At 44.9% G+C, this 27,520-nt stretch overlaps 1 protein-coding gene across 1 annotated transcript in view; it reads right to left on the bottom strand.

Moving 5' to 3' along the window:
- The window catches only part of LOC116980644 (amine oxidase [flavin-containing] B-like), a 119,934-nt gene extending 92,833 nt beyond the window's left edge, over positions 1 to 27,101 (bottom strand). Inside the window, exon 1 of the mRNA XM_033033058.1 lies at positions 26,861 to 27,101. Coding sequence (XP_032888949.1) covers positions 26,861 to 26,909 — 49 coding nt within the window. The 5' untranslated portion in view covers positions 26,910 to 27,101. The remainder of the gene's footprint in view (positions 1 to 26,860) is intronic.
- Positions 27,102 to 27,520: the final 419 nt, after the last annotated feature.

Genomic DNA, 27,520 nt, shown 5'->3' with positions numbered 1-27,520 from the left:
CCAGAATATCCAGAGAAAACCCATGAGGTAGTAAGGCAGCAACTCTACCGCTGCGCCACCGTGCCACCCCATTAAATTATTTTTTCTGTAATATATTTATTATGGTGTCACGTCAATAAAGATGAACACATGATTCTGATTCCTGCCCTTAGTTGGATAACACACATCTCCAGTCATTGTATTTTATGGCTGGTTTTCAACCTCTTCAGTCTGAAGGTCTCGACCCGAAACATCACCCATTCTTTCTCTCCAGAGATGCTGCCTGTCCTGCTGAGTTTTTCTAGTTTTTAGCGTCTATCATCAGTTTAAACCAGCATCTGCAGTTCCTTCCTACACTCTTTGTTAAGCGAAACATGCCTATTCTCATAATATTATTCACCTCAACTAAGTTTTTCTCTTCACCTACGTTGCTGCAGAGAATACAATCCCAGTTATCAAATCTTTCTTCAAAGTGAAAAAAGAATTCCAGCCCTGCCAACATCTTCATAAATCGCCCCTGGATCCTCCCCAGAGCAATTGCACCCTTTCTACAATGTGTCATAGTCTTACAGCATGGAAACAGGCCCTTCATCCCAAATTGTTCATGCAGATCAAGATGCCCCTTCTAAACTAGTCCCATTTATCCACATTTGGCCCATATCCCTTTAAACCTTGTGTGTGCCAGTGTGGATATGTGAGTGTGTGTAAGTGAAGCTGCGACACATCCGGAGTGAGTGAGACTTGGCGATGCCCGGGGACCATTTCCCTCTCCCCCCCCCCCTCTCCCGGGAAGGCGGGCCGACCCAGGTGCTCTGTCCAGCTGGGGTCCGGGGGAGGTGAGGGTCAGTGACTCGGGAGTCGGGCATCTGAACGGAGCCTTAGCCCGAGATTCATCCCTGCGGCTCCGGAGGCGGCATCGACGCCCCCACTCACCTGGTCCGCTCCTGGCCCCGGGCCGGGGTTAAAACTCCATGGGGTGTAGACAGGGCGGCTGAGGTGAGGGAGGGAGGTGTGAGCAGTGCCTCGGGGTGGTTGGGGGGGGGTCGGTGCTGGGACCACCGCCATGTCTCACTTATCACACCATCTGCACGGGAGAAACTAAACTACTTTTTTTAACCCCCAAATCATCCCGCGGGCCGGTAGTTTGACAGCCCTGCTTTAAACCAAATGCCCTCTAGTTCTTGAATCACATATCCCGGGAAAAAGACTATGCATTCACCTTATATATTCCCCTCATGGTTTCTAATCACCTCTAATACTATTTTTGCTTTATTTTGAGCTTCCAGCACCTGCAGATTTTTGAGCGTGAGAAATTTGTGATCAGCGTGAGAGCGTGAGAATTTTGTGAAATGTGTGACTCTCACGCTCAATGCGTGAGAGTTGGCAGCCCTGTAAATGTAACATCCCAAAGTCTGAAGAAGGGTCTCAACCCAAAACGTCACCTATTCCTTTTCTCCAAAGATGCCGCCTGACCCGCTGAGTTACTCCAGCATTCTGTGTCTATCCCAAAGTAACATATGTAATTCTAACATTGAAGGAGGGAGAAAGAATATAGGAAATTCAGCCCACCTCGTGGGTCAATGACAAAAGGTTGGCAACATGTAATAACATTGACTTTCCCATTCTCTTACCCAACTGAATTCACTCGGAGCATATGTGAGCAGTGTATAAAATCATGAGGAGAATAGGTAGGGTGAATGCACAGAGTAGGGGAAATCAAGAACCAGAGGACATAGGTTTAAGGTGAGGGTGGGGGGGGTTTAATGGCAACATAGATACATAGACAATAGGTGCAGGGGTAGGCCATTCGGCCTTTCGAGCCAGCACCACCATTCAATGTGATCATGGCTGATCATCCACAATCAGTACCCCGTTCATGCCTTCTCAACATATCGCTCGATTCCGCTAGCCCCAAGAGCTCTATCTAACTCTCTTTTGAATGCATCCAGTGAATCGGCCTCCACTGCCTTCTGAGGCAGAGAATTCCACAAATTCACAACTCTCTGGTGGTGGGTATATGGAATGAGCTGCCAGAGGAGGTAGTTGAGGCAGTTGCCATAACAACATTTTAAAGACACTTGGACAAGTACATGGATAGAATAGGTTTAGAGGGACATGGGCCAAGCATGGACAGATGGGACTAGCCTAGATGGAAATGTTGGTTGGCATGGGCAGGTTAGGCCAAACTTCTTCATGTGGGGAAACCAATAAAGTGAAATCAGGAACCAACGGAGGCAGTGAAGTGAAGCCTTAATTCAGAGAGGGAGTCAGCAGTAAAACCAATGTGGAAAGATTTCTACAAACTGTAACATCATCAAAAAAAATCAACATTTAAAAAAACTAAAAATGGTTAGGAAAGGTTTGAGGGATATGGGCCCCAACACTGTCAGGTGGGTCTTATGTAGATGGAACATCTTGGTCGGCATGGGCAAGTTGGGCTGAAGGGCTTGTTTTCATGCTGAATAGCTCTAGGATTGTATTCCTAGGGTAATCAGTGACAGGAGAGTTGATAGAAGTAAACGGGGAGATTCTTTGAATACATCGCCACACCACTTAACATGTGGAGGTGTACCAGTTCAGAAAATCAATAATCAGACAATCTGCAGCAATAAATTAGTTTTTTTGCAAAATGTGTCAGTTCACTGTCAATCATATTGAATAATCATGCTACCACAAATGACTAGGATTGATGTTATGTACTACATTTCTACATGTCTATGCTTCATTCACTGCATTTTTCTGGAGAAATTACCAGCTTTTATTGGGACATGCTGATGCCATTTCCTCTATTCATCAATTATTTTTCTCTGACGAGGCTCGTTTTACAAACAGTTGATGTACCACTGTTTCTAAAGCAATCCTAGATTATGCTCAAGTGTAGTAAAAGCATGATATTGAAAGTCAAAGGCAAGGAGAATGTAAACTGCAGGCAGAATCTTTTTAAATATTATAGGTTAGTTAATTAATACTTAGCTTCAAGATTCAAGTTAAAAGGGCTGAGTATTGTGTGTTGTACAGCATTGATCATGCAACAAAACAGTCAAAATGATGCGGCAAATATTCTGAACTCTTATCATTCTTTTAATAATGGCAGCAACATTTTAGGAGCAATTTTTTTATTTAAAAAAACATGGCCTTGCATGTCAAAGCCTTATCTTTTCTCCCATCTTTCTCCAAAACCATCAATAACTGCAAATTACATTAAGAGCCTGGTAATCACTAACCACTAACAGATTTGTTATTGCATTTATTGTTGCAGTAAAAGAAAATGTCATTAGCTTCTCAAAATTGAAAAATTAATCCTGACAGGACTGACCCTCTCATCATTATTTATTAATTCTTCTGGGCTGTCAGTCTGGATCGGATCTTAACTGCTCTCCAGCTTTAAATAACCAAGCATCTATATTATTTTCCACAACACAGCGAAAAACAAGCTCATTTACCATTTAAACATGATGACCAGCATGTTTATCAAAATTCAGGTTGGGATCGCCTGACATTGGATGTTCTGCATGGAGATGTGGTAGGTCTCATCAGCGACAATAATGAGTCGGCGTACAGGATGGAGGTGGAGCTGCTCACAGGATGGTGCAGATCCCACAACCTCACTCTTAATGTGGAAAAAACTAAGGAGATGGTGATCGACTTCAGGAGGGCAGGAAAACAACATCACACTCCGCTGTATATTGATGGAGCTGCTGTGGAGAGGGTCAGCAGTGTGAAGTTCCTAGGTCTCCACCTGGCGGATGACCTGACCTCTACGACCAACACCACAGCAGTGGTCAAAAGAGCCCAGCAACGGCTCCACCCTCTCCGGAGACTAAGGAAAGCAGGTCTCCCTACTGCTCATCTAAGAACCTTCTACAGGGGCACAATCGAAAGTATAATGACCTACGGCATCACTTCCTGGTTCGGGAGCTGCAAGGCTTACGAACAATATCAACTCAACAGGATAGTGAAGACCGCCAGCAGGATCATTGGTGCCCCACTCCCTTTCCTGTTGGAGATATACAAGAAGCGGAGCATCAGTAGAGCCATCTCCATCATCCAGGACCCCTACCACCCATCACACCACATCTTCTCCATTCTGCCATCTGGGAAGAGGTACAGGAGCATCAGCTGCAAAACCAGCAGGATGCTCCACAGCTTTTTCCCACAGGCAATAAGACTGATTAACGGACTTTGTCCCCTACCCAAATATCGTTCACCAACACATTCAACCTCGTCCATACTTTGACAGCTAGGCACCTGTCAAAGTAAAGCCACTGTCGGTCGGAATGTCTGTTTTTATTCTATTGTAAATTTTAGGCCTACTTTCTGTTTTTAGACATGGCAATTTTAATTTGTTTTTAAAGCTCTATGTATTTATCCTTTTTTATTAACTACACTGAATGGAAACTGATCGAGTAACGTTTTTTCGTTTCCTCTGTGTATGCAAGTACTCAGTGAAAATAATATTAAAGAAATACTGAATACTGAGATGAGGCTGTCTGTCATGTGCACTCAAAATAAAGCATGACAGAGTGGAATGGAGCAGTGAGCAGTCTCCAGCAGAAAAAGGTGCTCCATAGATTCAAGAACAACTTGAATTGACAGCAACTTTAAAGAAAGTTGTGAAGAAGTTGCATGGCCTTCAGAGTAGTCAATGATGTTAAATCCACCCAATAGAGAAATCAGCTAGTCACAACTCTCTTATCAAATACTCCTACCTAAGATTCATGGGAAGAAAGGACAATTTTTGTTAATTAATCTCCTGAAAACCTCAACCAGAAATAACTCATGATGTGAATGGGAGAGCTAGTCCCGATTTTAAAGGTAACTAGACCAAGTAGGACCCGTTGGGTCCCATCCCCTCAACGCACAGTTGCAGGTGGGGGAGGTGGGGGGGGGGGGGGGGCAGCCTGCGGCATCACACACACCAACCACCCCCACACACACAGGTGGAGGGGGGGGAAAGGAGGAGGAGGGGGGGGAGAGGAGGAGGGGGGGGGGAGAGGAGGAGGGGGGGAGAAGAGGAGGAGGGGGGGGAGAAGAGGAGGAGGGGGGGAGGAGGAGGAGGAGGGGGGGAGGAGGAGGAGCAGGGGGGGAGAGGAGGGGGGGGGAGAGGAGGGGGGGAGGGAGAGGAGGGGGGAGGGGAGGAGGGGGGAGGGGGGGGGGGGGGAGAGGAGGAGGGGGGGGAGGAGGAGGGGGGAGAGGAGGAGGGGGGAGAGGAGGAGGGGGGAGAGGAGGAGGGGGGAGAGGAGGAGGGGGGGGGAGAGCAGGGGGGGAGCCAGGCAGGTGGGCGAGCGGGCTGCGAGCGAGCTGGGGGCGGTGCCCACAGCGAGCGGGCTACGAGGCCCATGGTGAGCGGGCGGCAGATTCGAGGAAGGCCGCGGGCGGGCGCGATCTGAGGACGATCAAAAGCAGCGGAGGGCCGGCCGATCGTGGCTTCCGCGAGGGGAAGCCCACCCAACTGCGTGACATACAATTGGGCGGGGGAGACAGAGAGGAGGTCGTTCCCCGTGAAGGCCAGATATCGGCAGGTGGGATCGGGATCACCATCGAGGAAAAAGAGTCACGATTCCCCGAGTCCCTGCAATCGATGGAGGAATCGCAGGTCTCCATAGACGGCCTCTCCTAGAGGGAGTAATGGCCGCCACGGCCACCTTCCCATCTCGCTGCCCCGCACCCTCACCCGCGTGGCGATAACGACCGCTGCCGCCATGTTCTAAAACTAAGGAACCCAGTGGAGCGCGCAGCACGATCTGAGCAGCAGTTTAAAAACACTAAGTGACGAATTTTAAAAAGTAAAAGTTAAGAAGCCAAGAAGTACATAAGACAGAACAGGGGTGATGTCACTCACAGCGCGAGCAGTGGCAGGCAGTCAGATCCATTGTGACGTCATCAGCGAGACAATCTCGTTTATTTTCTAAGTTATTTGAGATTTGTGAACATTTTCATAAATAACTCGAGAAATAATGCATGAAATTTTCATATACGGTGATTTTTTCACCGTGGCGTAAATCTCAATCAGAATATGAAAGAAAGAAAGAAAGAAATAATTTAATTGCCACACAACCAAGGTCGGTGGTATTTGGGTTGCCAGCAGCGGTACAATAATAAAGAACACAACCACAATAAAAATTGTACACAAACATCCACCACAGCATTCATCACTGTGGTGGAAGGAACAGAGCTTGGCCAGTCCTCCTCCATTTTCCCCCGTGGTCGGGACCACCACCCTCCACAGCCGTTGCTGCGGGCGTCCAGATGGTAAGGGACAAAGTCAAAGTCAAGGTGAGTCCAGGATCGGCTCTTCCCAACCAGAGACCGCGGCTTCAGGCTGGTGTAGGCCGCAGGCCGGCGGTCAAAGTTTTAAAGTACCTGCCGTGCCGCAGCCGGAAGCACCGCAGTCTGCAGGGCCGGCGGTCGAAGCTCCCCTCCTGGGGTGATGTTAAGTCCATACCGCGCCCGCGGTAGAAGATGGCCGCGGGCCGGCAGTGAAAGCTTCTTCTTCCACCCGGGACCCCAACGTGAGATCCCGGGCTGTAGACGCCGCACCAGCTGGAGTTCTGCAGACCGCGGCTTCAGGCTGCCGGCTGCCGCGGGCCAGCGTAATGGAGCGCTCCCCTCCAGCGAGGTCTCACCCGCTCCGTGCCGAGAGTCCACGCTGCGCCCACCGCTGAAGCTCCGGGCGCGTCTCCGGGAAAGTCGGCGCCGATCCATGCTGTTAGGCCACGGGGGAGGCGACCTGAAAAAGTCGCCTCTCCATGGAAGAGGCGGCCGAAACGGTTTCCCCCTTACCCCCCCACACCACCCCCCACACTTAACACACAAAGAAACATTAAAAACAGACTTTTAAACATACTAAAAAAAAATTAAAAAGTTGAAAAAAGACGGACACGCTGCCGACAGGCTGCTGCCAGTGCAGCGCCCCCTACTGATATGTAAAGATTTCACCGTTTGCGCATCGTGTTTTCGAGGAAATGTTAAAACGAACATCACACACATACACACACATCCAAGATCAGAGTTTTATAAGTATAGAGATTAGAAGGTCAAGATTATGAGCATTGTTCACCATATTATCTTTTCTATTCCGGAAGATGGATTATACCACAACACCATCTTATCCCAAGTACATAAAAGCATCAAAATATACTCAATGCCACTTAACAATGCATTCAGAACCCTCTGCAATAAATAACTAAAACATTTAACTCAATTGTTGCGCACAGAGAAGCGTGTGATGAAGCTGGAGAAAATTAAACAAGACAAGATTCACAAGGATGTCGCCTGGACTGGAGGGCTAGAGCTATGAGAGATTTCATAGGATAGGAAAGTTTTCTCTGAGGTGAAGCAGATTGAAGTGTGACCTTAAATAGGTTTATATAATTATGAGGAGCATAGACAGTTACAGTCTTTTTCCAAGAGTAGGGAAGTCTGATACAAGAGTGAGGCTGGATTTAAAAAGGGATTCGAGGGACAGTTTTTCCCACAAAGACGGCGGTCTGGAATTTGTTGAGGATGTAACTAGGAAAATGGACAAGGGAGAGCCAGTGGATATAATGTATCTGCATTTTCAGAAAGCATTTGATAAGGTCCCACATAGGAGATTAGTGTGCAAAATTAGAGCACATGGTATTGGGGATAGTGCTGACATAGACATAAAAATTGGTTGGCAGACAGGAAACAACGAGTAGGGATCAACGGGTCCCTTCCAGAATGGCAGGCAGTGAGTGCTGGGACCGCAACTATTTACAATATACATTAATGATTTAGATGAAGGGATTAAAAGTAACATTAGCAAATTTACAGATGACACAAAGCTGGGTGGCAGTGTGAACTGTGAGGAGGATGCTATGAGGATGCAGGGAGACTTGGACAGGTTGGGTGGATGGGCAGATGCATGGCAGTTGCAGTTTAATGTGGATAAATGTGAGGTTATCCACTTTGGTGGCAAAAACAGGAAGACAGATTATTATCTGAATGGTGTCAATTTGGGAAAAGGGGAAGTACAACGAGATCTGGGGGTCCTTGTGCATCAGTCACTGAAAGTAAGCATGCAAGTGCAGCAGCCAGTGAAGAAAGCTAATGGTATGTTGGCCTTCATAACATGAAGAGTTGAGTATAGGAGCAAAGAGATCCTTCCGCAGTTGTACATGGCCCTACTGAGACCACACCTGGAGTATTGTATGCAGTTTTGGTCTCCAAATTTGAGGAAAGACATTCTTGCTATTGAGGGAGTGCAGCGTAGGTTCACCAGGTTAATTCCCGGGATGGCGGGACTGTCATATGTCGATAGAATGGAGCAGCTGGGCTTGTATACTCTAGAATTTAGAAGGATGAGAGGGTATCTTATTAAAACATATAAGATTAAAACATACAAGAGCCCGTGGATGTAGTGTACCTGGACTTTCAGAAAGCATTTGATAAGGTCCCACATAGGAGATTAGTGGGCAAAATTAGGGCACATGGTATTGGGGGTAGAGTGCTGACATGGATAGAGAAGTGGTTGGCAGACAGGGAACAAAGAGTAGGGATTAACGGGTCCCTTTCAGAATGGCAGGCAGTGACTAGTGGGGTAACGCAAGCTCGGTGCTGGGACCACAACTATTTACAATATGCATCAATGATTTGGATGAAGGGATTCAAAGTAACATTAGCAAATTTTCAGATGACACAAAGCTGGGTGGCAGTGTGAACTGTGAGGAGGATGCTATGAGAATGCAGGGTGACTTGGACAGGTTGGGGGAGTGGGCAGATGCATGGCAGATGAAGTTTAATGCGGATAAATGTGAGGTCATCCACTTTGGTAGCAAAATCAGGAAGGCAGATTACTATCTAAATGGTGTCAAGTTGGGAAAAAGGGAAGGACAACGGGATCTGGGGGTCCTTGTACATCAGTCTATGAAATTAAGCATGCAGGTACAGCGGGCAGTGAAGAAAGCAAATGGCATGTTGGCCTTTATAACAAGATGAATCGAATATAGGAGCAAAGAGGTCCTTCTGCAGTTGTACAGAGCCCTGGTGAGACCACACCTGGAGTATTGTGTGCAGTTTTGGTCCCCTAATTTGAGGAAGGACATTCTTGCTATTGAGGGAATGCAGCGTAGGTTTACAAGGTTAATTCCCGGGATGGCGGAGCTGTCATATGCTGAGAGAATGGAACAGCTGGGCTTGTACACTCTGGAGTTTAGAAGGATGAGAGGAATCTCATTGAAACATATAAGATTGTTAAGGGTTTGGATACAAATGAGGCAGGAACCATGTTCCCGATATTGGGCGAGTCCAGAACTAGGGGCCACAGTTTAAGAATGAGTAAGCCATTTAGAACGGAGACGAGGAAACACTTTTTCCCCCACAGAGAGTGGTGAGTCTGTGGAATTCTCTGCCTTAGAGGGCAGTGGAGGTGGGATTTCTAGATGCTTTCAAGAGAGAGCTAGATAGGGCTCTTAAAAATAGCGGAGTCAGGGGATATGGGGAGAAGGCAGGAACGGGGTACTGATTGGGGATGATCAGCCATGATCACATTGAATGGCGGTGCTGGCTCGAGGAGCCGAATGGCCTACTCCAGCACCTATTGTCTATTGTGGGCATATGGAAAGAACTGCCAGAGAAGATGTGGGAGGCACAAAACATTTGGATTAGAAAGGTTCAAATAAATATCTTCGGTCAGCATGAACGAGTTGGGCCAAAGGACCTGATGTCATGCTGCAAAAACCTAAGATGGCAGAAATTGTGCTAAACTATGACAACAATTTTTTTTAGCCAAGTCTGCAGTATGCAGTAAGTAACCACAGTAAGTAACCTCAGCACCAGGAAATGTTATAAACACTCGACCCATCAAGCAGCATCTACAGGAGAAGAGAAACATCGACATCCTCAACAATGATGGGCCACCCTGTGCTTGATGTAGCCCTTGTCTCAGGTGCACCCTCCACACTGTTTTCATGGTCACACACAACTTCCAGATCCTACAGCCACTGTGTCCAGTGAGGTGGAGCAACCATGCCTCAGGCAGCCCTAACCTGGCAAATGGCCTAAACGATGGCTCTGAATCTCTTTCAGAGGAGAACTGCAGTGAGGTGCATCGTTTTGAGGTAATGCTTCCTGTGGATCACTTTGATGGTGGGGAAGTCAAAAACAGTGATGGACTGGGCAATGTCCACCACTTTCTGCAGCCTCCTTCGTTCCTGGTTGTTCGAGTTACCAAATCAGGCCGAGATGCAACAAGTCACTATGCTCTCTACCATGCACTATTGCACTTCTACAGGTGTATTCGGCAACACACCCAAAAAACAACCGCAAAAAGTCTACCAAATTTTGGGATTTAAAATCTCTATCTGCCTTATATATTAAAGCAGAAAATTGTCAATTACATAGACAAATGTCAACATTTCTTCAAAGACCAAACGATTAAAATATCAGTTGTTGGTGAGTCTTCTATTTTTTTGGACCTTTTAATATGTTGCCATTCTTTTTAATATCAACATGTATCGCTGACTGATACATAGTTCTAATCAAAGATACTAGAGGAGCTCCTCTAGTATCTTTGGTTCTAATGATGCGTTCTAAATCCTTCCTAAGTTAAAGACTGGTACTAATACTTTGACTGAACACCTGTAACTATTGGGTCTCTTCTGTCTGTTTCTTTAATTTTCAAAATGTCCTGGTACAAGCAATTTGAGGCAGTATTGTTCTTTTACACCAATTAATATTTAATATTTCTTCTCCTTATTTTGAACACAATTACATCATGTACAGTGTGCCAGGCAGTATCTGTGGAGGGAAATGAACAGATAAGTTTTTGGGTCAAGACCCTTGTTCAGTTTGATGGAGTAGGGGTCTTCTTCTAATCGAGTCCACACACAAGATTAGAAGTTGTTCGGCCAGAGCTGAGCACTCTTCTCGGCATCTGCATACAATGGTGTCTGTCTTGCGCTTCTTGTGGGTGGTGGTGGAAAGATTGGTGAAAACAGGGCCACGACGTGAACGCTCTTTCCTTGACCCCATGGAGTAGGGGTGAGAAAGCAGGAAAAGAGAAGTTGGAGAGAGGCTAGGCCTGGCAAGTGATAGATGGACACGGGCGAGCAGGGGGTGATTGGCAGATGTGTGGAGATAGTGACAGAGCCTGAGAGTGAAAAGGAGACAAAAGGGTGTCAGATATATGAAAGAAGGTGAAATGTAGCCAAAGGAAAGGGATATGGATGGAAGGGGCAATGGGATGGGAGAAAGAGGTGGAGGGTTGGAAACGGTGGTGGGATTTGGCGAACAAAATTCATGCGCTCTGGAATTAGGTAAAATAGAGGGGATCGAAATTGGATCTGTCCTTTGTGCTGTACTGTGCTATGCTCCATGATCCCAAACTATATTATTATAAAATGATCACAGTTGTTCATGTTCAGGATGGCAAATAAATGTTGCTTGAACACCAAGGGCATGTTCCCCCTTACTTGAGAGTAGGGGGGACACGCCCCCCCCCCCCCCCCGCGTTTTCTGAGGTGGGGGACGACCCCCCCCCCCCCCCCCATTTTTTGTAAACCGGACTTTAAAACCCGGTGAAATCTCCGCTTTCCGTGAGACAGTGGGAGTGGGACTGCTGATCGAGGGCGCCGATTGGATGAGAGACGTCGGTCAGCAGGCAATGGAGGCGGGACCATGATAATTCAGAGTGATGATTGGAGGAGGCAAGTGTCGGTCAGAGGCGGAAGTAGGAGGGTTGGGACTGGAGGAGGGAGATGTCCGTGGGGCAAATGTCAGAGCGGAACTTGATTTGCATGCTCAGGTCAAACAAAAAACTCTCGTCAGCCCGACTGGTATCCCGTCAGTCCAGGCAGGGCTGTAGGTTAACCCAGCCAGACAGGCAGTTGAGCTGCATTTAGCGCTGCTTCTCCGTGCTGGCTGTGGGCCTTGCGCAATGTTTTCGACGACTGCCGTCACCAGTCACTAATTACCGTCCATAGAGCCCACGGCTGAAGCCTCCGAAGCCTCGTGTGTGTGTGTGAGTGAGTGAGTGAGTGTGCGCATGCGGGCGCGGCGGCCAAAGGAATTGTGTCCCCCCTGTCCCCTCCATGTTTTGATACCGATTTCCGTGTCAATTGAACACTGATAACCACAATCTGCAAAAGACCACTTTTACTTCTCTTATTTGGGCCGATACATTTCCTATCACCTGATCCAACAAAGGATCCTTTCTTGGACTTTGTACAGACCATGTGCGAAAGTAGACTGATTACGCTGTCGGCAATACATTCATTATCTTGTTTACTCATCCTTCAGGCCTACTCAATTTTCAGGAAGTCCAAATTCCCCATGTTAATCTCTATTTCTTTATTTTAGATAATTTTGTTGCATAATTCCTAACTGGAGGCATCCATTATTTCACTTGATCTTTTATCACTAATGCACATGTGCACGTTCTATTCTGATGGGTGTCTGCTTCCTCTAATGTTAACATACAGTATAACACCACCATATTAACTGCTGCCACACCTTTTCAATCTAATGTGTATCTGGAAATTCTCATGCAATTGAAACCATCAGTTACAGGGGCATAAGGTTACAGGGGCACTGATGATTTTTTCCAAAATTACCAGGCATTGCAACCTCACAGCAAACTTGAATTGCAGCCATGGTTAAAGGGAATAAACAACATTGTACTCTTGCAGTAATCCAGGGATTTCTATTCTTGAGATCCCACTTCTAAATATTGCTGCTGATTCCTGAAGATATTTGTTCTAACATGGACCATAACACACCGATTTAACCTTCCCACTCAAGAATTTCCTTTTGCTGAGACATTCCTTAGCTATTGGCTTTATACCACGAGCTCAGAAACTGCACAAAAACTTTTAACCCCACTTAAAGCTTAGAATGGAATTGCTCTATTCTGACAGAAATTGAAAAATGCTACAAAGTAAACAAAGTTCAGAGTTACAAAGAAAATTACTCTTTACAGTTCCTTAAAGGCTAATAAAGGAATTTAACCCTCTGTCAGAAGGCAACTAATAAAATAATCTATAATACATGAATATAGAAGGTTAAACTTTAGTCAGACTATACACAAGATCTTTGACCCATTCTCATGTTCCATTAACAGAGTTTGATAGTTGCAACAGACTTTTTTAGCATTAGTTCAAACAAAAAAAAATCTGCTGATTAAAGAAAATTTAGGATTATATTTTTAGTTCCAATTAGAGAATATGTATGAACATCTCTCCACACGTTATAGTTTGAGGAACTGAATCTTGTGTTACACTGTAGTATGTGTGTTTAGGGTACAACTTGGTCTCCAGGAAATGGATGACACAACAGAAAGGAATGCTGGAAGACTATGACTGCCAATGACTATAACTGTTCAAACTCAGTCAGGTTGAACTACAGACCCTCCATTAAAAATCTTACAACTTGTGACCCTTTTTTGTAAACCAGAAACTTGGCTTTTACAGGATGGCTTTCTGCATCCATTTAAACATGAAAATTATGATCTCAGTCATATTTCTTTATTTTTGGAACATATGATGATGGTCCAGTGTTGACACCAAACACATCAGTCTGGAGTTGGAAAGAGTCAATGTTTATGATTGTGGATGGGCATCAATTAAGAGGGCTGCTTTATCCTGAAAGGGATCTAACTGCTAAACCTTACCTTCAGGGGGTAAAATTCCAGAGCTACAAACATCAACAGGGAAGCTTTGAAATACCAGTAGCTGAGGTATTAAATGAAGGAGGCATCACCTCTGACATCCTCCAACTAGCTCAGCAATTGTATCACCACTCAATCCTGGTCCCCCACCCTGCCCACAGGACGTTTGATCACAGACACATTAGTTGGGTATCCTGACACTCTTTCAGTCACTGCCTGGCACTTGTACGGTACAAATAGTCACTATTTAGCAGAACAGACTTTGAGATTGAATTATTGTTTAGTTTGGTTTTGTTGTCATGTGTATCAAGGTACAGTGAAAAGCTTTTGTTGGTTGTTAACCAGTCAGCTGAAAGCAAAAAAGAAATTTGCAACAACTTTAGACTTATGAACACCATATAACACTCACCTTGACTATCAACTTCTACGGACTGTCTTTGGTTGCATTGTTGCACTAATATCGGGGTTATTAATTTATTGAATTTTTGTTTATTATATATTATCTAGGTGCATTGTGTTTACTAGCTTGTTATGCTGCTGCAAGTAAAAATGTAATTATTCTTGCTGTTGGTACATATGACAATTACACACTCTTGACTGGACTGTCTAAAGTTTTGTTTAATTACTTTTAGGATTAGGAATCAGGACACATTAGAAACAGAAAATTCATTTCAAAACTATTTAATTGGTTGCAAAATATTTTGGCATACTGAGGTCATATTCTGTGTTTATGTGATTCTTTCTTTGCTTTCTTTTCATTTACACGTTTAATCATTTGAACCTGCAGCTTTATTTAAGGGACTATAAAAGGTAAAACAAGGAAAAGCAATTTAGTCCTTCTTCCTTGTTCCTTCCACAAGATGCCTTCCTACTTTATACCCTGAAGGAGCATTTATCTTATTATTAATCCGTTATTCATAAAGGATGTTGAGGCTTCAGAGGAGTGCTGTAGAAGGATTTACCTTATTGATCCATAAATCATAAAGGAAGCTAAGGCTTTGGGAAGGTACAAAGAAGATATTTTTACAATGATTCATGAATAAATGATTCCAGCTGTATTTATTGTTAGACTGGAAAAGATGGGTATGTTCTTTGCATATGGATTAATGAAAAAATATGATAAAGCTTCATAAAGTCATGAGTATTGATATTGTAGATGTGATTCCAGAGAACCCGAGCAGGTGGAGGGTTCACGGGCAACAAGTTCAGGTTAGTTATGACCACCCAGAGCAGACAGAGGCAGAGAGTGGGATTACCTGCATTACTTCCTGAAAACATTGCCACGGAATTGATGAGTGCAATTAGTTCCTCCCGTGCTCTACTCTTCCATGACATCAACAGTTCTGTGTGCACTGTAACAGGTCATACTGGACTGGAAATTCACATGACCAATTTGAATGTGACTAATTGTATATATTTAACTATTTTTGCATTCAAGCTTCAGAAGACACTAAGTTGATCATCAGGAAATTTACAACTTAGTGTTCCTGTTAGTTTCTCTGTTCGTATCCCTTCGTTATCACCTCTTCCACAGCCAACAGTGGACCATTGTGGGCTCCTTGGCCATCAGTGCCGGCTCTGATTTGTTCTGTACCGTTTCATACCTCTCGTTTCCTCTCCCCTGACCCTCAGTCTGAAGAAGGATCTTTACCAAAAACATCACCTATTCTTTTTCTCCAGAAATGCTGCCAGACCTGCTGAGTTACTCCAGCATTTTGTGTCCACCTTCAGTGTATACCAGCATCTATAGTTCCTTTCTACATACTTTTTGCTTGCATATCTCTTTGCAAACTGTTTGGTAAATTATTGATGCCTTCTTGATATACTGTATAAACTTGAAATAGCTGTGCAAGCATGAAGAAATCAAACAAGGAAGCAATTCTAAAGGGCACAGTCTTATGTTTTAAAAGCACGGTTGTTGTTTGGCAGGCCGAATGTCATTGTCCTATGGGAAGCCATTGCCAAATATTAAACCCTATAACAATTTACATTTATATCATACCCTAAAATGACATAAATTAGATTACATATTGCAGAGACAGATGGACACCTAAAGTTCAAAATTCAAAGTTCTTGTGAATGAGCTAAAATCCTGTTCATAGTTTATCCCAAAAGGCCCCATTCCCTGAGTAAATGTCTACATTGCCAGGTAAAGCTGTCCAACTTTGAACACAACTCAGAATTGCATTAGTAATGTTTGGAAAACCTAACCATGAAGATGGAAGGGGGTGGTGGAGGATATCAGCCCAACGCTTCACATGATGTGGAATATTAAGTAGGAATCAGTGCAAGTTAACAGGTTTAAAAAGCAGAAACCTAAAATTGGACGTGACCATTGTGAAATTGAAACTCAAACTTCTTTGCACAATTCTTATTGATATGTCTGTGGTTTTACTCGCATTGGTCACACTCCTCGAGATCACTCCACTTCTACAGCTTCCATTTCTGCCCTTACTAGCTTGAACCTTTATATGCAAACTACAGCGGGGGTTGAACAGTCACAGTACAACTAGAAGTGCACTCTGCTTCCTTTTTGTATATTTACATGGACATTACGCTGACATCATGGCCCTCGTCTGGGTAGTGTGATGATTTCCCTAGAGACTGCCCAAAGTTCAGCCCACCAGATCCATGCTGACCATTGATCACCCATTCATACTACTGCGTTATCCCACTTTCTCATCCTCTACATCTATACTCGAGCGCACCTCCCAAGATTCAAGATTCAATTTAATTGTCACATGTACCAATTAAGGTCCAGTGAAATTTGAGTTACCATACAGCCATACAAAGTAAAAAGGCAAAATTACACACACCACATAAAATAAATTTTAACACAAACATCCACCACAGTGGAATCAACATTCCTCACTGTGATGGAAAGCAATAAAGTTCAGTCATCTTCCTCCTTTGTTCACCCGTGGTCGGGGCCTTTGAACGGGGCCATTGCCGACGGTCCGCTGTTTAAGCCCTCGCGTCGGCATGATCTAAACTCTGGTGTCGGGATGGATCAGAACATGGAGCTCCCGAGTCGGCCGCTTCTTACCGGAGACCGCTACTTTGCGGTGTTAAAGTCCACAGGCCCCGCGGTTGGAGCTCCAACACTGGCGATCCTCGGCAAAAGATCTCAGGCTCTGCGATGGTAAGTTCCCTCCGCACCCATGGCTTGATGCTCCGGGCTGCTCCATGAGAGGCCGCATACTCCACGTTGTAGGCCTCGGGGGGGGGGGGGGGGGGGGGAGGGATAGAGATGCGACAAGGAGAAAAATCGCACCTCTGTCAAGGTAAGTGACTGGAAAAACATACCAAGAGACATTTATTCCATTGGAGACCCCCAAACTATCTTTAAATCAAACTTTGCTGTAACGTAATCCTGTACTAAAGGCTATTCCTTTTATTCTATAAATGTACATTATGGACGGCTTGATAGTAGTCATATATAGTCTTCTCGGTGACTAGATAGCATGCAACTAAAACGCTTTTCACCGTACTTTGGTACACCCAACAATAATAAAATAAACTAAAAAAAGACACCTCGTACTGGAAAACATGGTTTGATGATGTTTCAGTTTGGGACCCTTTTTCAGACCAATTGTGGAGGGGAGGGGAGAAGAAAGCTGGAAGAGAGGAGGGGCAGGACAACATTTCTCGATAGGCAAATGGTTGGACAAAGGCTGGAGATGAAAAAAAAGTGTGAGACAAAAAGATTGAAGAGTTGCAAATTGTGAAGCCAGAGGAAGGAATGTAGGTGGAAGGAGAGGGTGGAGTGGAATGGGTGCGAGTCCAGGTGGGGGGAGAGGGTGGAGTGGAATGGGTGCGAGTCCAGGTGGGGGGAGGGGGAAAGAGAGAAAATACTGTAAATACTCAGCAGATCAGGCGGCTTCTGAATATATAGTCATAGTGCAGGCCCAACTTAATGCAGGCCCAACAACCTACACTAGTCCCAGTCTGGCCCCTATCCCTCTAAATCTATCCTATCCATGTACCTGTCTAAATGTTTCTTAAACACTGTGATAGTACCTGCCTCACCTACCACCTATGGCAGCTTGTTCCACACACCCACCACCCTCTGTGTAAAATGGTTGCCGCTCAGGTTCCTATTAAATCTTTCCCCCACATTTAACCAATATATTAAAGAATTTTTAGTACTGAGGAATTATGCATCAAAATTGGATGAAACACCTATACATTTCTTTGCAACAACTAATTACAATAAGAGAAGGAAACTGTGTATTTACAGAGATTGTTGGCATTGCTTTAGTTATCAAATCAACACTATCTTCAACAGGCAGCAAACATTAACTATGCTAACATGTTAATAGTTTAATCAAAGGCTAAGAATAACTATGATGGTGTAATTACAAAATCTTTCCTGTGCTTCTACGAAGATTCCACTAGCTGTTACTTTAGTAAATCATTCACTGCATTTAAAATAAAAGTTTAACATTGCCATTAAAGTACAGAGGTCATTACTCCCTCAGTGACTGTACAATGAACTCAGCTGTCATAAAATTCAAATCATCAAGGTCTATTTACGCTGGAGTAACTCAGCGGAACAGGCAGCATCTCTGGATAGAAGGAATGGGTGACATTTCGCGTCTCGACCTGAAACGTCACCCATTCCTTCTATCCAGAGATGCTGCCTGTTCCGCAGAGTTACTCCACCATTGTGCGTCTACCTTTGGTGTAAACCAGCATCTGCAGTTCCTTCCTATACAAGGTCTATTTATGGATGGAATAAAAACTCAATGTTGTGAATGGCTTCTTTTCCAAATGCTGCTTATATCTAATGTCTTTCATAGAGCTTTCTGTCACAGTTTGTGATGTGCAGTTACTGCCATTTAGTTTGAATCTGGAGGCAATCCTTTTATGAAGTCTGGGCTTTATGGTTTCTTGCCCTTAATTATCCAAAGGGGTATTAAGGGCACTGGGGTCTTGTATTTATACTGAAAACCCCACCTCTTGCAGCTGATGATCCATGCTAGCCCACATGAATGAAATACAGAGACATTAAGCAAACATCAAAACTCTGGGTCGGGGACACGGACCCATCCCCAGGAGAGCCTTGGTGGACCACAAGAAACCTCACTGGTTTGATTCTGCAGCCCACAGATGCCAAGCAGTGCCGGAGACACTGGGATTTCCAACCCAAACCTACAGCACTTTTCTCACTGTACCATTTATATGAAACCAGAGATCTATCTCAAGTTCACTGAAGTGAAACATTGAACCATGAGTAGCTACAGTGCTATGGTATATCATCCTCACGTCAATTAATGTATTTTTCTATCAAACTTCCAACACAGACCCGACCCCCAAATGGAACTCACATCCAGAGATAGTTCCCAAAAGATTTGTTAAATGTGACAACTACACCTACTCCCTTGCCTCCATCCAGGGACCTCAGCAGTCCTTCCAGGTGAGACAGGGGTTCATGTGCACTTCCTCTACTTCCACTTCCCCGGATGCTAACCATTTAACTCCCATTCCCTTTGTGTTTTGGGCCTCCTCCATTGCCAGAGTGAGGCCACATGCAAACTGGAGGAACAACACTTCATATTCCACTTGGCTAGGTTACAACGCATTGGATGAACATTCAATTCTCCCATTTTAGGTAACCTCCTACTAAATCCCCCTAAAACCCTCTCCCCTTTCTCTCCCACACCCCTCCCTTTTCTTCCCCCCTGTTTCTTTCCCATCTGCTCCACCTAGACTCCCACCTATTTTTCGTCTCCTCCCTCCTGTCACTTTCCTCCCTGTAGCTTTGCAACCCTATCTCGCCTCCTACAATCAGTCTGAAAAGGGGTCTCGACACAAAACGTCATCTATCCATATTCTCCAAGGATGCTGCTTGACCCACTGAGGTACTCCAGCACTTTGTGTCCTTTTGTGTAAACCAGAAGCTGTAGTTCCTCGTTTCTTGCCAAAATCCATTTCAAACATATAGCATGTACCATATAGCATTGTACTGGTACCATGTAGATGTGTGGCTATGTTTTTTGTTGGCTGTAGATAATACTCTTTTTAAACTGTTATTCCAGACTGTAGGATCAACACACTTAAGCATCATTGTTCTTAGATACAGCCGTCACCTCGGGATATTTTCGCATCAAGCACATCTTGGTTACCAGCTTGCAATCATCTATCATCTCCATGATGATTCCAGTCTATGCTGCTCTTCTCCTTGCATTATTATTGTTACACTTGATGATATCCAAGCTTAAACGTGGCCCCCTGTTCAGCAGAGGTCTCAAAGTTAGGCTGTCCTCATGCTTAGAATCATCACACTGAATTAATTGTCCTATCCGCGCTCTCAACCAAAGATTGTGCGGCACAGTGACGCAGCGGTAGAGTTGCAACCTCTCAGTGCCAAAGACCCAGGTTTGATCCTGACTACAAGTTCTGCCTGTATAGAGTTTATACGTTCAGCGTGGGTTGTGTGTGTGTGTGTGTGTGTGTGTGTGTGTGTGTGTGTGTGTGTGTGTGTGTGTGGCCAGTGCCGGATTTAGATGAAGAGAGGACCTAAGCTGTTCCACTTGTGAGGCCCCCAATGACTGGACAGCCATGGCGGCCAAATCTCCCACAATTCAAAGCGAGGGAGAAAGTGCCCAGCGCCGACCAGTTGCCGCTGCAGTGCGCATGCGCAGGGCGGCCGATGATGTGCTGGCTGTGGTTGTGCGCATGTGCAAGGCGGCCTGCCGTGCCGGCGGATGAGGAGCGAGTGGAGCCCGGCGGCCCGGACACGGATAGCGGGGGGAGATGGAGAGAGAGAGATAGAGAGGGGGGCAGCCCAGAGTTGAACGGTAGGTGTTCTGCCTTGGCCGGAGGCCCCCCTAGACCTCGAGGCCCATCAATTTTTTCGGGGGGCCCCCCTAGAAAGTGGGGGCCGTAAGCTATAGCTTGTTTAGCTTATACGTAAATCCGGCACTGTGTGTGGCGGGAGGGGGGGGGGGGGTTGGTTAGAGTGTGTATGTATGTCGGGGGTTGGTTATTGTGTGTGTGCGATGCCGCAGGCCGCCCCTTACCCTCGCGTTGAGCGGACGGGACCCAACGGGTCCCACTTGGTCTAGTACCCATTAAAAGTCTGATCTTGGGGTGGGGGGGGTGTGTGTGTGTGTGTGTGTGTGTGTGTGTGCGTGTGTGTGTGTGTGTGTGTGTGTGTATTTGTTGGTTCGTGTGTAATCACATCTTCATGAAAAAACAACGCGGTAATGGTAACATTTTTACATATTCCAGTAGAGATTTTTCCCAAAATCTAGTTATCTGAAAATACCAGGCTTTATTTCTCGATTTATCAATGAAAATATTTTAAAATGCTTTGAATTTAAAATGTTTTTTCCTGTTAAAATCATTCCCCACAGCTTCCACACACTTCGATACAAAGTTGCAAAACAGGAACACTGGCAAAAACACTCTGAACTTTTCAGCTCAACTTTTCGGCCCACCAGCAATCTCCGCAAGCCAGCACTATTCTTCCCACTAGAACCAATTTCCTATTTTTTTACCGAAGCCAATTAACCTACAAACCTGTACGTCTTTGCAGCGTGGGAGGAAACCGGAGCACCCGGAGAAAACCCACATGATCATGGAGAGAACGTATAAACTCCGTACAGATATCACCCATAGTCAGAATCGAACATGTGTTTACCGAGTCATTTCATACATCTTATTATATCAGGTCAACTGAACATGAGGTTCTAATTAGTCATTTAACACTGTCTGCATGTCAGAGTTGACACTCATGGCCTTGTAGAGATGCAAGTGGTTGACTACTTTGTTTTCATGCTCTGTTAACCTTTTCGACTTGTCATTCTTCAATGGCAGTACTACAGCCAGCCCAAGATCAGATTCAGATTAGTTTACTGATATATACACCAGGGTGCAATGAAATAGCTTGTTCACATAAAGCTCATAGGGTAAACAGTACACACAGTGTTACACGGCAAGTACAACAATGAGTGCAAGAACAGCAGGATTATGCAAAGATCGCTGTGCAAACTAAAATAGCACCAAACAAAACACTACTACTCTGGATAGCATCCCTGTCTGCTTCCTCGGGACCCGCTCGGATCAGCTAGCAGAGATATTCATTTATGATGATACTTCCTGCCTTCCCCTTGTAACACTACATGAAGATGGACTGGATGGAAGGAAGTGACAAGTCTGCGATGTTCACCAGGTGGTCGTAGCAGTTGCCGTACCAGGCTGAGATGTATCCCATCAGAGTACTTTCCATAGTGCATCAGGAGAAGTTCGACAAAACCTCCATGGGCATATCAAATCTTCTCAGACACCAAAAGAAGTAATTCACTGGTGCGCTTTCTTGATCATTCCATCAGTGCGAAGGGAACTGGTGATGTGGACTAGGAACTTGAAGCTCTCAACCAGCAGCCCTGCGGTCTGCGGTGCTTCTGGCTGCGGCGGAGACTTTAAATCTCGACCGCCGGCCTGCGGCCTACACCAACTTAAAGCCGCGGTCTCCAGTGAGGAAGAGCCGATCCTGGACTGACTCTGGACTCTGGTCCTGTCCACGGGGGGGGGGGGGGGGGAAATGGAGGAGGACTGGCCAAATTTTGTGCCTTCCACCACAGTGATGAATGCTGTGGTGAATGGTGTGTTACATTTTTATTGTGGTTGTGTGTTCTTTATTATTGTACCGCTGCAGACAACCCAAATTCCACCGACCCTGGTTGTGTGGCAAATAAATTCTATCTAATTCTATCTATCTCTGTTGATGAGGACAGGCTTGTGTTCACATTCTGCCAGCAGTTCATTCTCCTCCATGTTATACATTGATCTGACATGGATGTATAAACACACCTCATCATCATTGGCACACAATTCCTGCAACTCCACAGCCAACTTGTGTAAGTGTGGTGCATTTTAACCCCAATGTGTTAAGGTGCTGTTTCCTCATCATTTGCCAGGACAGTTATCTTGAGAATCGAATGCTGACCTTTCCAGAAACCCTATATCCCACAAGAGAATTAAAACACAACACTTCAGGAAAACTCTCTTCATTCTTCATGCACATTCTATTCTTACTTACATCACTGCCCTTCAATTTTTCAATGTGTTTTTTCAGGACTTGGCTGCAAGAAATTTGGCTGTCAGTATTTATAATGAATGTTCCCTCAACTCGGTTAAGCTGCTTCAAGATTGCTGCACTGTTTTCAAATGCCCAGGCTTATTATTCACGAATCATCTTCAAAACATTTGATGGGCAAACTGCCAAAGAAATTAAAAATGGTCATGAAGAGGTTTTGTATGATAATTAGCAAGAGTATCAATTAGCCTAGTTGTCAACTCCATTAATTTCTAGCACCGATATGTTTCATACAAATTCTGTTGTGGCACGCCTCATTTCCATTATGATATTGGGAACCTGGCCCTCAACACCAGCAAAACCAAGGAACTGATTGTGGACTTTGGAAGGAGTAGGAGGGGGACCCACAGCCCCATTTATATCAACGGGTCGATGGTTGAAAGGGTCAAGAGCTTCAAATTCCTGGGCGTGCACATCTCTGAAGATCTTTCCTGGTCCGAGAACACTAATGCAATCATCAAAAAAGCACATCAGCGCCTCTACTTCCTGAGAAGATTACGGAGAGTCGGATTGTCAAGGAAGACTCTCTCTAACTTCTACAGGTGCACAGTCGAGAGCATGCTGACCGGTTGCATCGTGGCTTGGTTCGGCAATTTGAGCGCCCTGGAAAGGAAAAGACTACAAAAAGTAGTAAACACTGCCCAGTCCATCATCGGCTCTGACCTTCCTTCCATCGAGGGGATTTATCGCAGTCGCTGCCTCAAAAAGGCTGGCAGTATCATCAAAGACCCACACCATCCTGGCCACACACTCATCTCCATGCTACCTTCAGGTAGAAGGTACAGGAGCCTGAAGACTGCAACAACCAGGTTCAGGAATAGTTACTTCCCCTCAGCCATCAGGCTATTAAACCTGGCTCGGACAAAACTCTGATTATTACCAACCACTTTCTGTTATTTGCACTATCAGTTTATTTATTCATGTGTGTATATATTTATATCATGGTATATGGACACATTTATCTGTTTTGTAGTAAATGCCTACTATTTTCTGTGTGCTTAAGCAAAGCAAGAATTTCATTGTCCTATACAGGGACACATGACAATAAACTAACTTGAACTTGAACTTGAACTTAATTTACACCCAGTGGCACCTCGCCAAACCCACGTAGTCACGGGGAGAACGTGTAAACTCCACATGGACAGCACCCGATGTCTGAATCAAACCTGGGTCTCTGGCGCTGTGAGGCAGCAGCTCTACACGGTGCCAACGATCTTGTTTATTCCAATCAGGTACCTGTGTATTTATTCATCGTCCTACATTCTGAAAGTTGTACTTTAAAATTATTTAAGTATTGAACACCAGATTATTTTCAAAAATCGTGTGCATTGTATTTCAATTTGAAATCCCAGTCCTATAATTTAGCATGTGCAATGGTTGCTGAATTTGACGTGGATTAATATACCAGCAATGTGACTCACGTTCTCATATCTGGGATTTCAAAATGTTAAGGGCTTGATCTGAAACCTGTATTCTGTCAGTTCACAATGAAGCCTGGGAGAGCATCCAAAGTCAAAAGATCATTTTGGTATCATTTTCTGATGTAGCATGGATTTGCATTTCTCTTGGCTCCAAATCAGCTGCCTTTAGGGTTAGAGAGAAAGAACAGTCTCAATAAGTGGGAATGTTGAGTTTTAGTTCATGCCGGTGTACAAAAACACCCACAAAGTGCTGGAATAACCCAGTGGGTCGGGCAGCATCTGTGGAGGACATGGGTGGGTGATGTTTTGGGTTGGGTTCCTTATTCAAACTGAATAGAATAATAATAACTTTATTTATAAAGCACTTTAAAAACAACCACTGTTGCAACAAAGTGCTGTACATGACTAATCATGAACAAAAAATTATTACAAGACAATAAAAACATTAAAAAAGAGAGTAAAAACAATAAAAAACATTAAAAACACTAAAACAGGAGCAAAGTCTCATGCAGGGTCAAAAGCCAAGGAATAGAAAAGGGTTTTAAGACTGGTTTTGAAGATGGACAGTGAGGGGGCCTGTCTGATGTGCAACGGCAGAGTGTTCCATAATGTCGGAGCAGCAACAGAGAAGGCTCTATCCCCTCTGAGCTTCCGCTTAGACCTCAGTACCTCCAGGAGCAGCTGATCAGCTGACCTGAGGCACCGGGCAGGAGCGTAGGGATGAAGCAGCTCAGAGAGGTAAGGCGGGGCGAGACCATTTAAAGATTTAAAAACAAATAAAAGTAGTAGGGGGGAGAAAGTTACAAACAAGAGGTGGGGGCAGGACAAAGCCTGGAAGTGATGTGTGGATACAGGTCAGGGAGGGAGGGGGAGGGGGGGAGGCTATTTTCAATCAAAATTAAGAAAAAAAACAGTAGAATTAACTCAATGTATTGGTTCCATTAGTTGTACTGATGTTTCTGAAACTGGGCTCTTGAGAGATATCCAAGTAAAGCTCACCAACCTTTCATTATGGGTTAGACCACATGACTAATGGTTCTACAACATGTTTTTATATCCTTCACCATGACAAGCAACTCAAATTTATTTCGAGGCCAGCCATTGCCAGAATCTTGAACCTGCATCTATCTCTAGTCAGAGGCTTGGTGGGATTTATATGTAGGAGAGATACTGTACCTTCTTTCCTCTTCCCTCTTTGTTCATCCATCATCTGTTTTCTCAACTATATTATTCATGATCCTGTCACCCCCCCCCCCCCCCATCCATCATTTACCCAAATCAAGAGGCAACCCTAAACCAGATTCTTGTCTTTTCCACATTACTGAAAAGACTCAAAATAACAGATGCCGAACAGGGTGGTGGTATGTGACTCCTCCTTGTCCTTTTGGCCTGAGGACAACTCTTGAAACAGTTGACTGTGCCAGTGGACTGTACTGGATGCATTTCATTTGGTTCCACTCAGCTTGTGGCCAAAGCATTTTCAAGATGGATTGCTGATATGATTTCAGCAACTTGTCACTGCACCCGCCCAACAGTTGATCTTCCTGCTCTTCCTTGTCTACATGCTGCTAAACAGTCATGCTATTTGAATACGTGTAGTCAAATTCTTTGACTCTCTATTTTTTTTTTCTTTCTCCTTTACAACGCTCTCCAAAACCGACCTATTAGCTAGTTTTTGGACAATTGTCCTGTGACCCATGACACATTTTATTTTATCGCACCCCCAAAAAGTGCCTTGAAGTAATCTACTACATTTAAAAATGTTTAAATAAATGTAAATTGTTGCTGTTCTTAACACATAACCTCATTGACTGAGTTTCCTCAAAAATCCAAAACATACTTGGCTAATAAAGTATTATTGTATTCTATATAGATTCTTATATCAGATCCTCACAAAGATGATAAAATGTTCTTGCATTGCTTGTTTATATGAAATACTAAATTAATGATTGAACAGGTTCTGCTGTTAACATTATCTAAATGGCTGTATTCCAGAACCTGTTGATCACTGCAGTTGACTCTAACTCTGCAGGTGAAACCAACAGCAATATAACTGGATTAAAATAAAGCACCTCAGCATTGATCCCTGTTACTCCACAACCCCCCACCCTCTCCTCCCCACCCTTCCCTCAACCACCTCGCCTTCATCTCCCCTGCCTGTTGGTAGAATGTGGCAATCACGAACGCCAATGTCAAGGGTGTACGAATGAAACATATTAATGCACTACTTTATTTTTGGTTATTATTGCAGAATGCCGAGTTAAAACCGCAAACAGTGGGAACGAGACACAATGCTAATGTACAGGAAACAACGTTTCCGAACAGTGGATTAAAAAAATATCACACTCCAAGGAGCATTAGTGACTGCACGTTGGTGGATGTTTGTGCAAAACGTTGCAATCCGTTAGTTTTTTGTTAAATTGTGGTTCTGTAAGTGGCCTTAAGTTAATTAACATTGCGGGGAGGCAAAATCAAACGCTGAAGTGGTAAAGCTATTTTGATACCAGCAACGGTACTATTTTTCAGTCCAAGGAGGAATGCAAGGCTATCAACAACTCAGCACTGACCTTAATCTCACCCTGGCCACTAAACCTCTCGTTGTGACCAGCACCCGGGTAACCACAGCTGCCGAGAGTGGTACATGCACACCGCACGTTGCCACACATTGTTACCTCATTCCACCTCGCCGCTTTTTACAAGGCATTTCAACTGAACTTTAAGGCTGACCTGAGATGCCGCCGCCGATGACAATCACATCACATCTGTTGCTTGTCATCTTGTCGCCGCCGAAGCCTGAGCTTCGCTCTCGGTGTCAACACTCAGCCGAGTGGCTCCTCGGCGGAGGTCCGCCCCGGCACCGTCACGCCGTCCTCAGCCTGCAGCTCCGCCTTCCACGGAGTGGTCCCTCGGCAGAGCTCCGCCCCGGCGTTGTCTACCGCCCACTGAATGGTCCCACTGCAGTGCTCCGTCCTGGCACTGTGGTCCCTCGGCGGAGCTCCGCCCCGGCACCGTCGGCCTTCCACTTGGTGCAGCTCCGCCTTGGCACCGACGCTCTGACCTCAGCTCCGCCTCACCACCCCCACCCACCACTGTCGTCGTCTTCATCGCCAAACTCTGATGCATTTTTTTTTTTGCAACTGTGGGACCCCTGTCCGGGTCTCGGTCGGAAAGGTGTTAAAAATGCACAGCTTGTTTGCAAATACTCCAAGATTTTAGAGAAGCATCGTGACATTTCTGTCCCCGAACTTGGATTTGGGTCAAATTCCTTACTGATGGACAGTGCCCCACACGTATTCGTCGTCTTACGCAAGGCAAGGGAGACTGCAGATGCTGGAATCTGGAGCAAAAAAACACGCCAGCAGTGTCTTTATTTTGCTTCATTTGTGT

This window comes from Amblyraja radiata, chromosome 14, assembly GCF_010909765.2.
Source record: "Amblyraja radiata isolate CabotCenter1 chromosome 14, sAmbRad1.1.pri, whole genome shotgun sequence".
Classification (NCBI taxonomy): domain Eukaryota; kingdom Metazoa; phylum Chordata; class Chondrichthyes; order Rajiformes; family Rajidae; genus Amblyraja; species Amblyraja radiata.
Note: the sequence above shows the minus strand (reverse complement) of the source record. Positions and strands in the feature narration are given on the sequence as shown.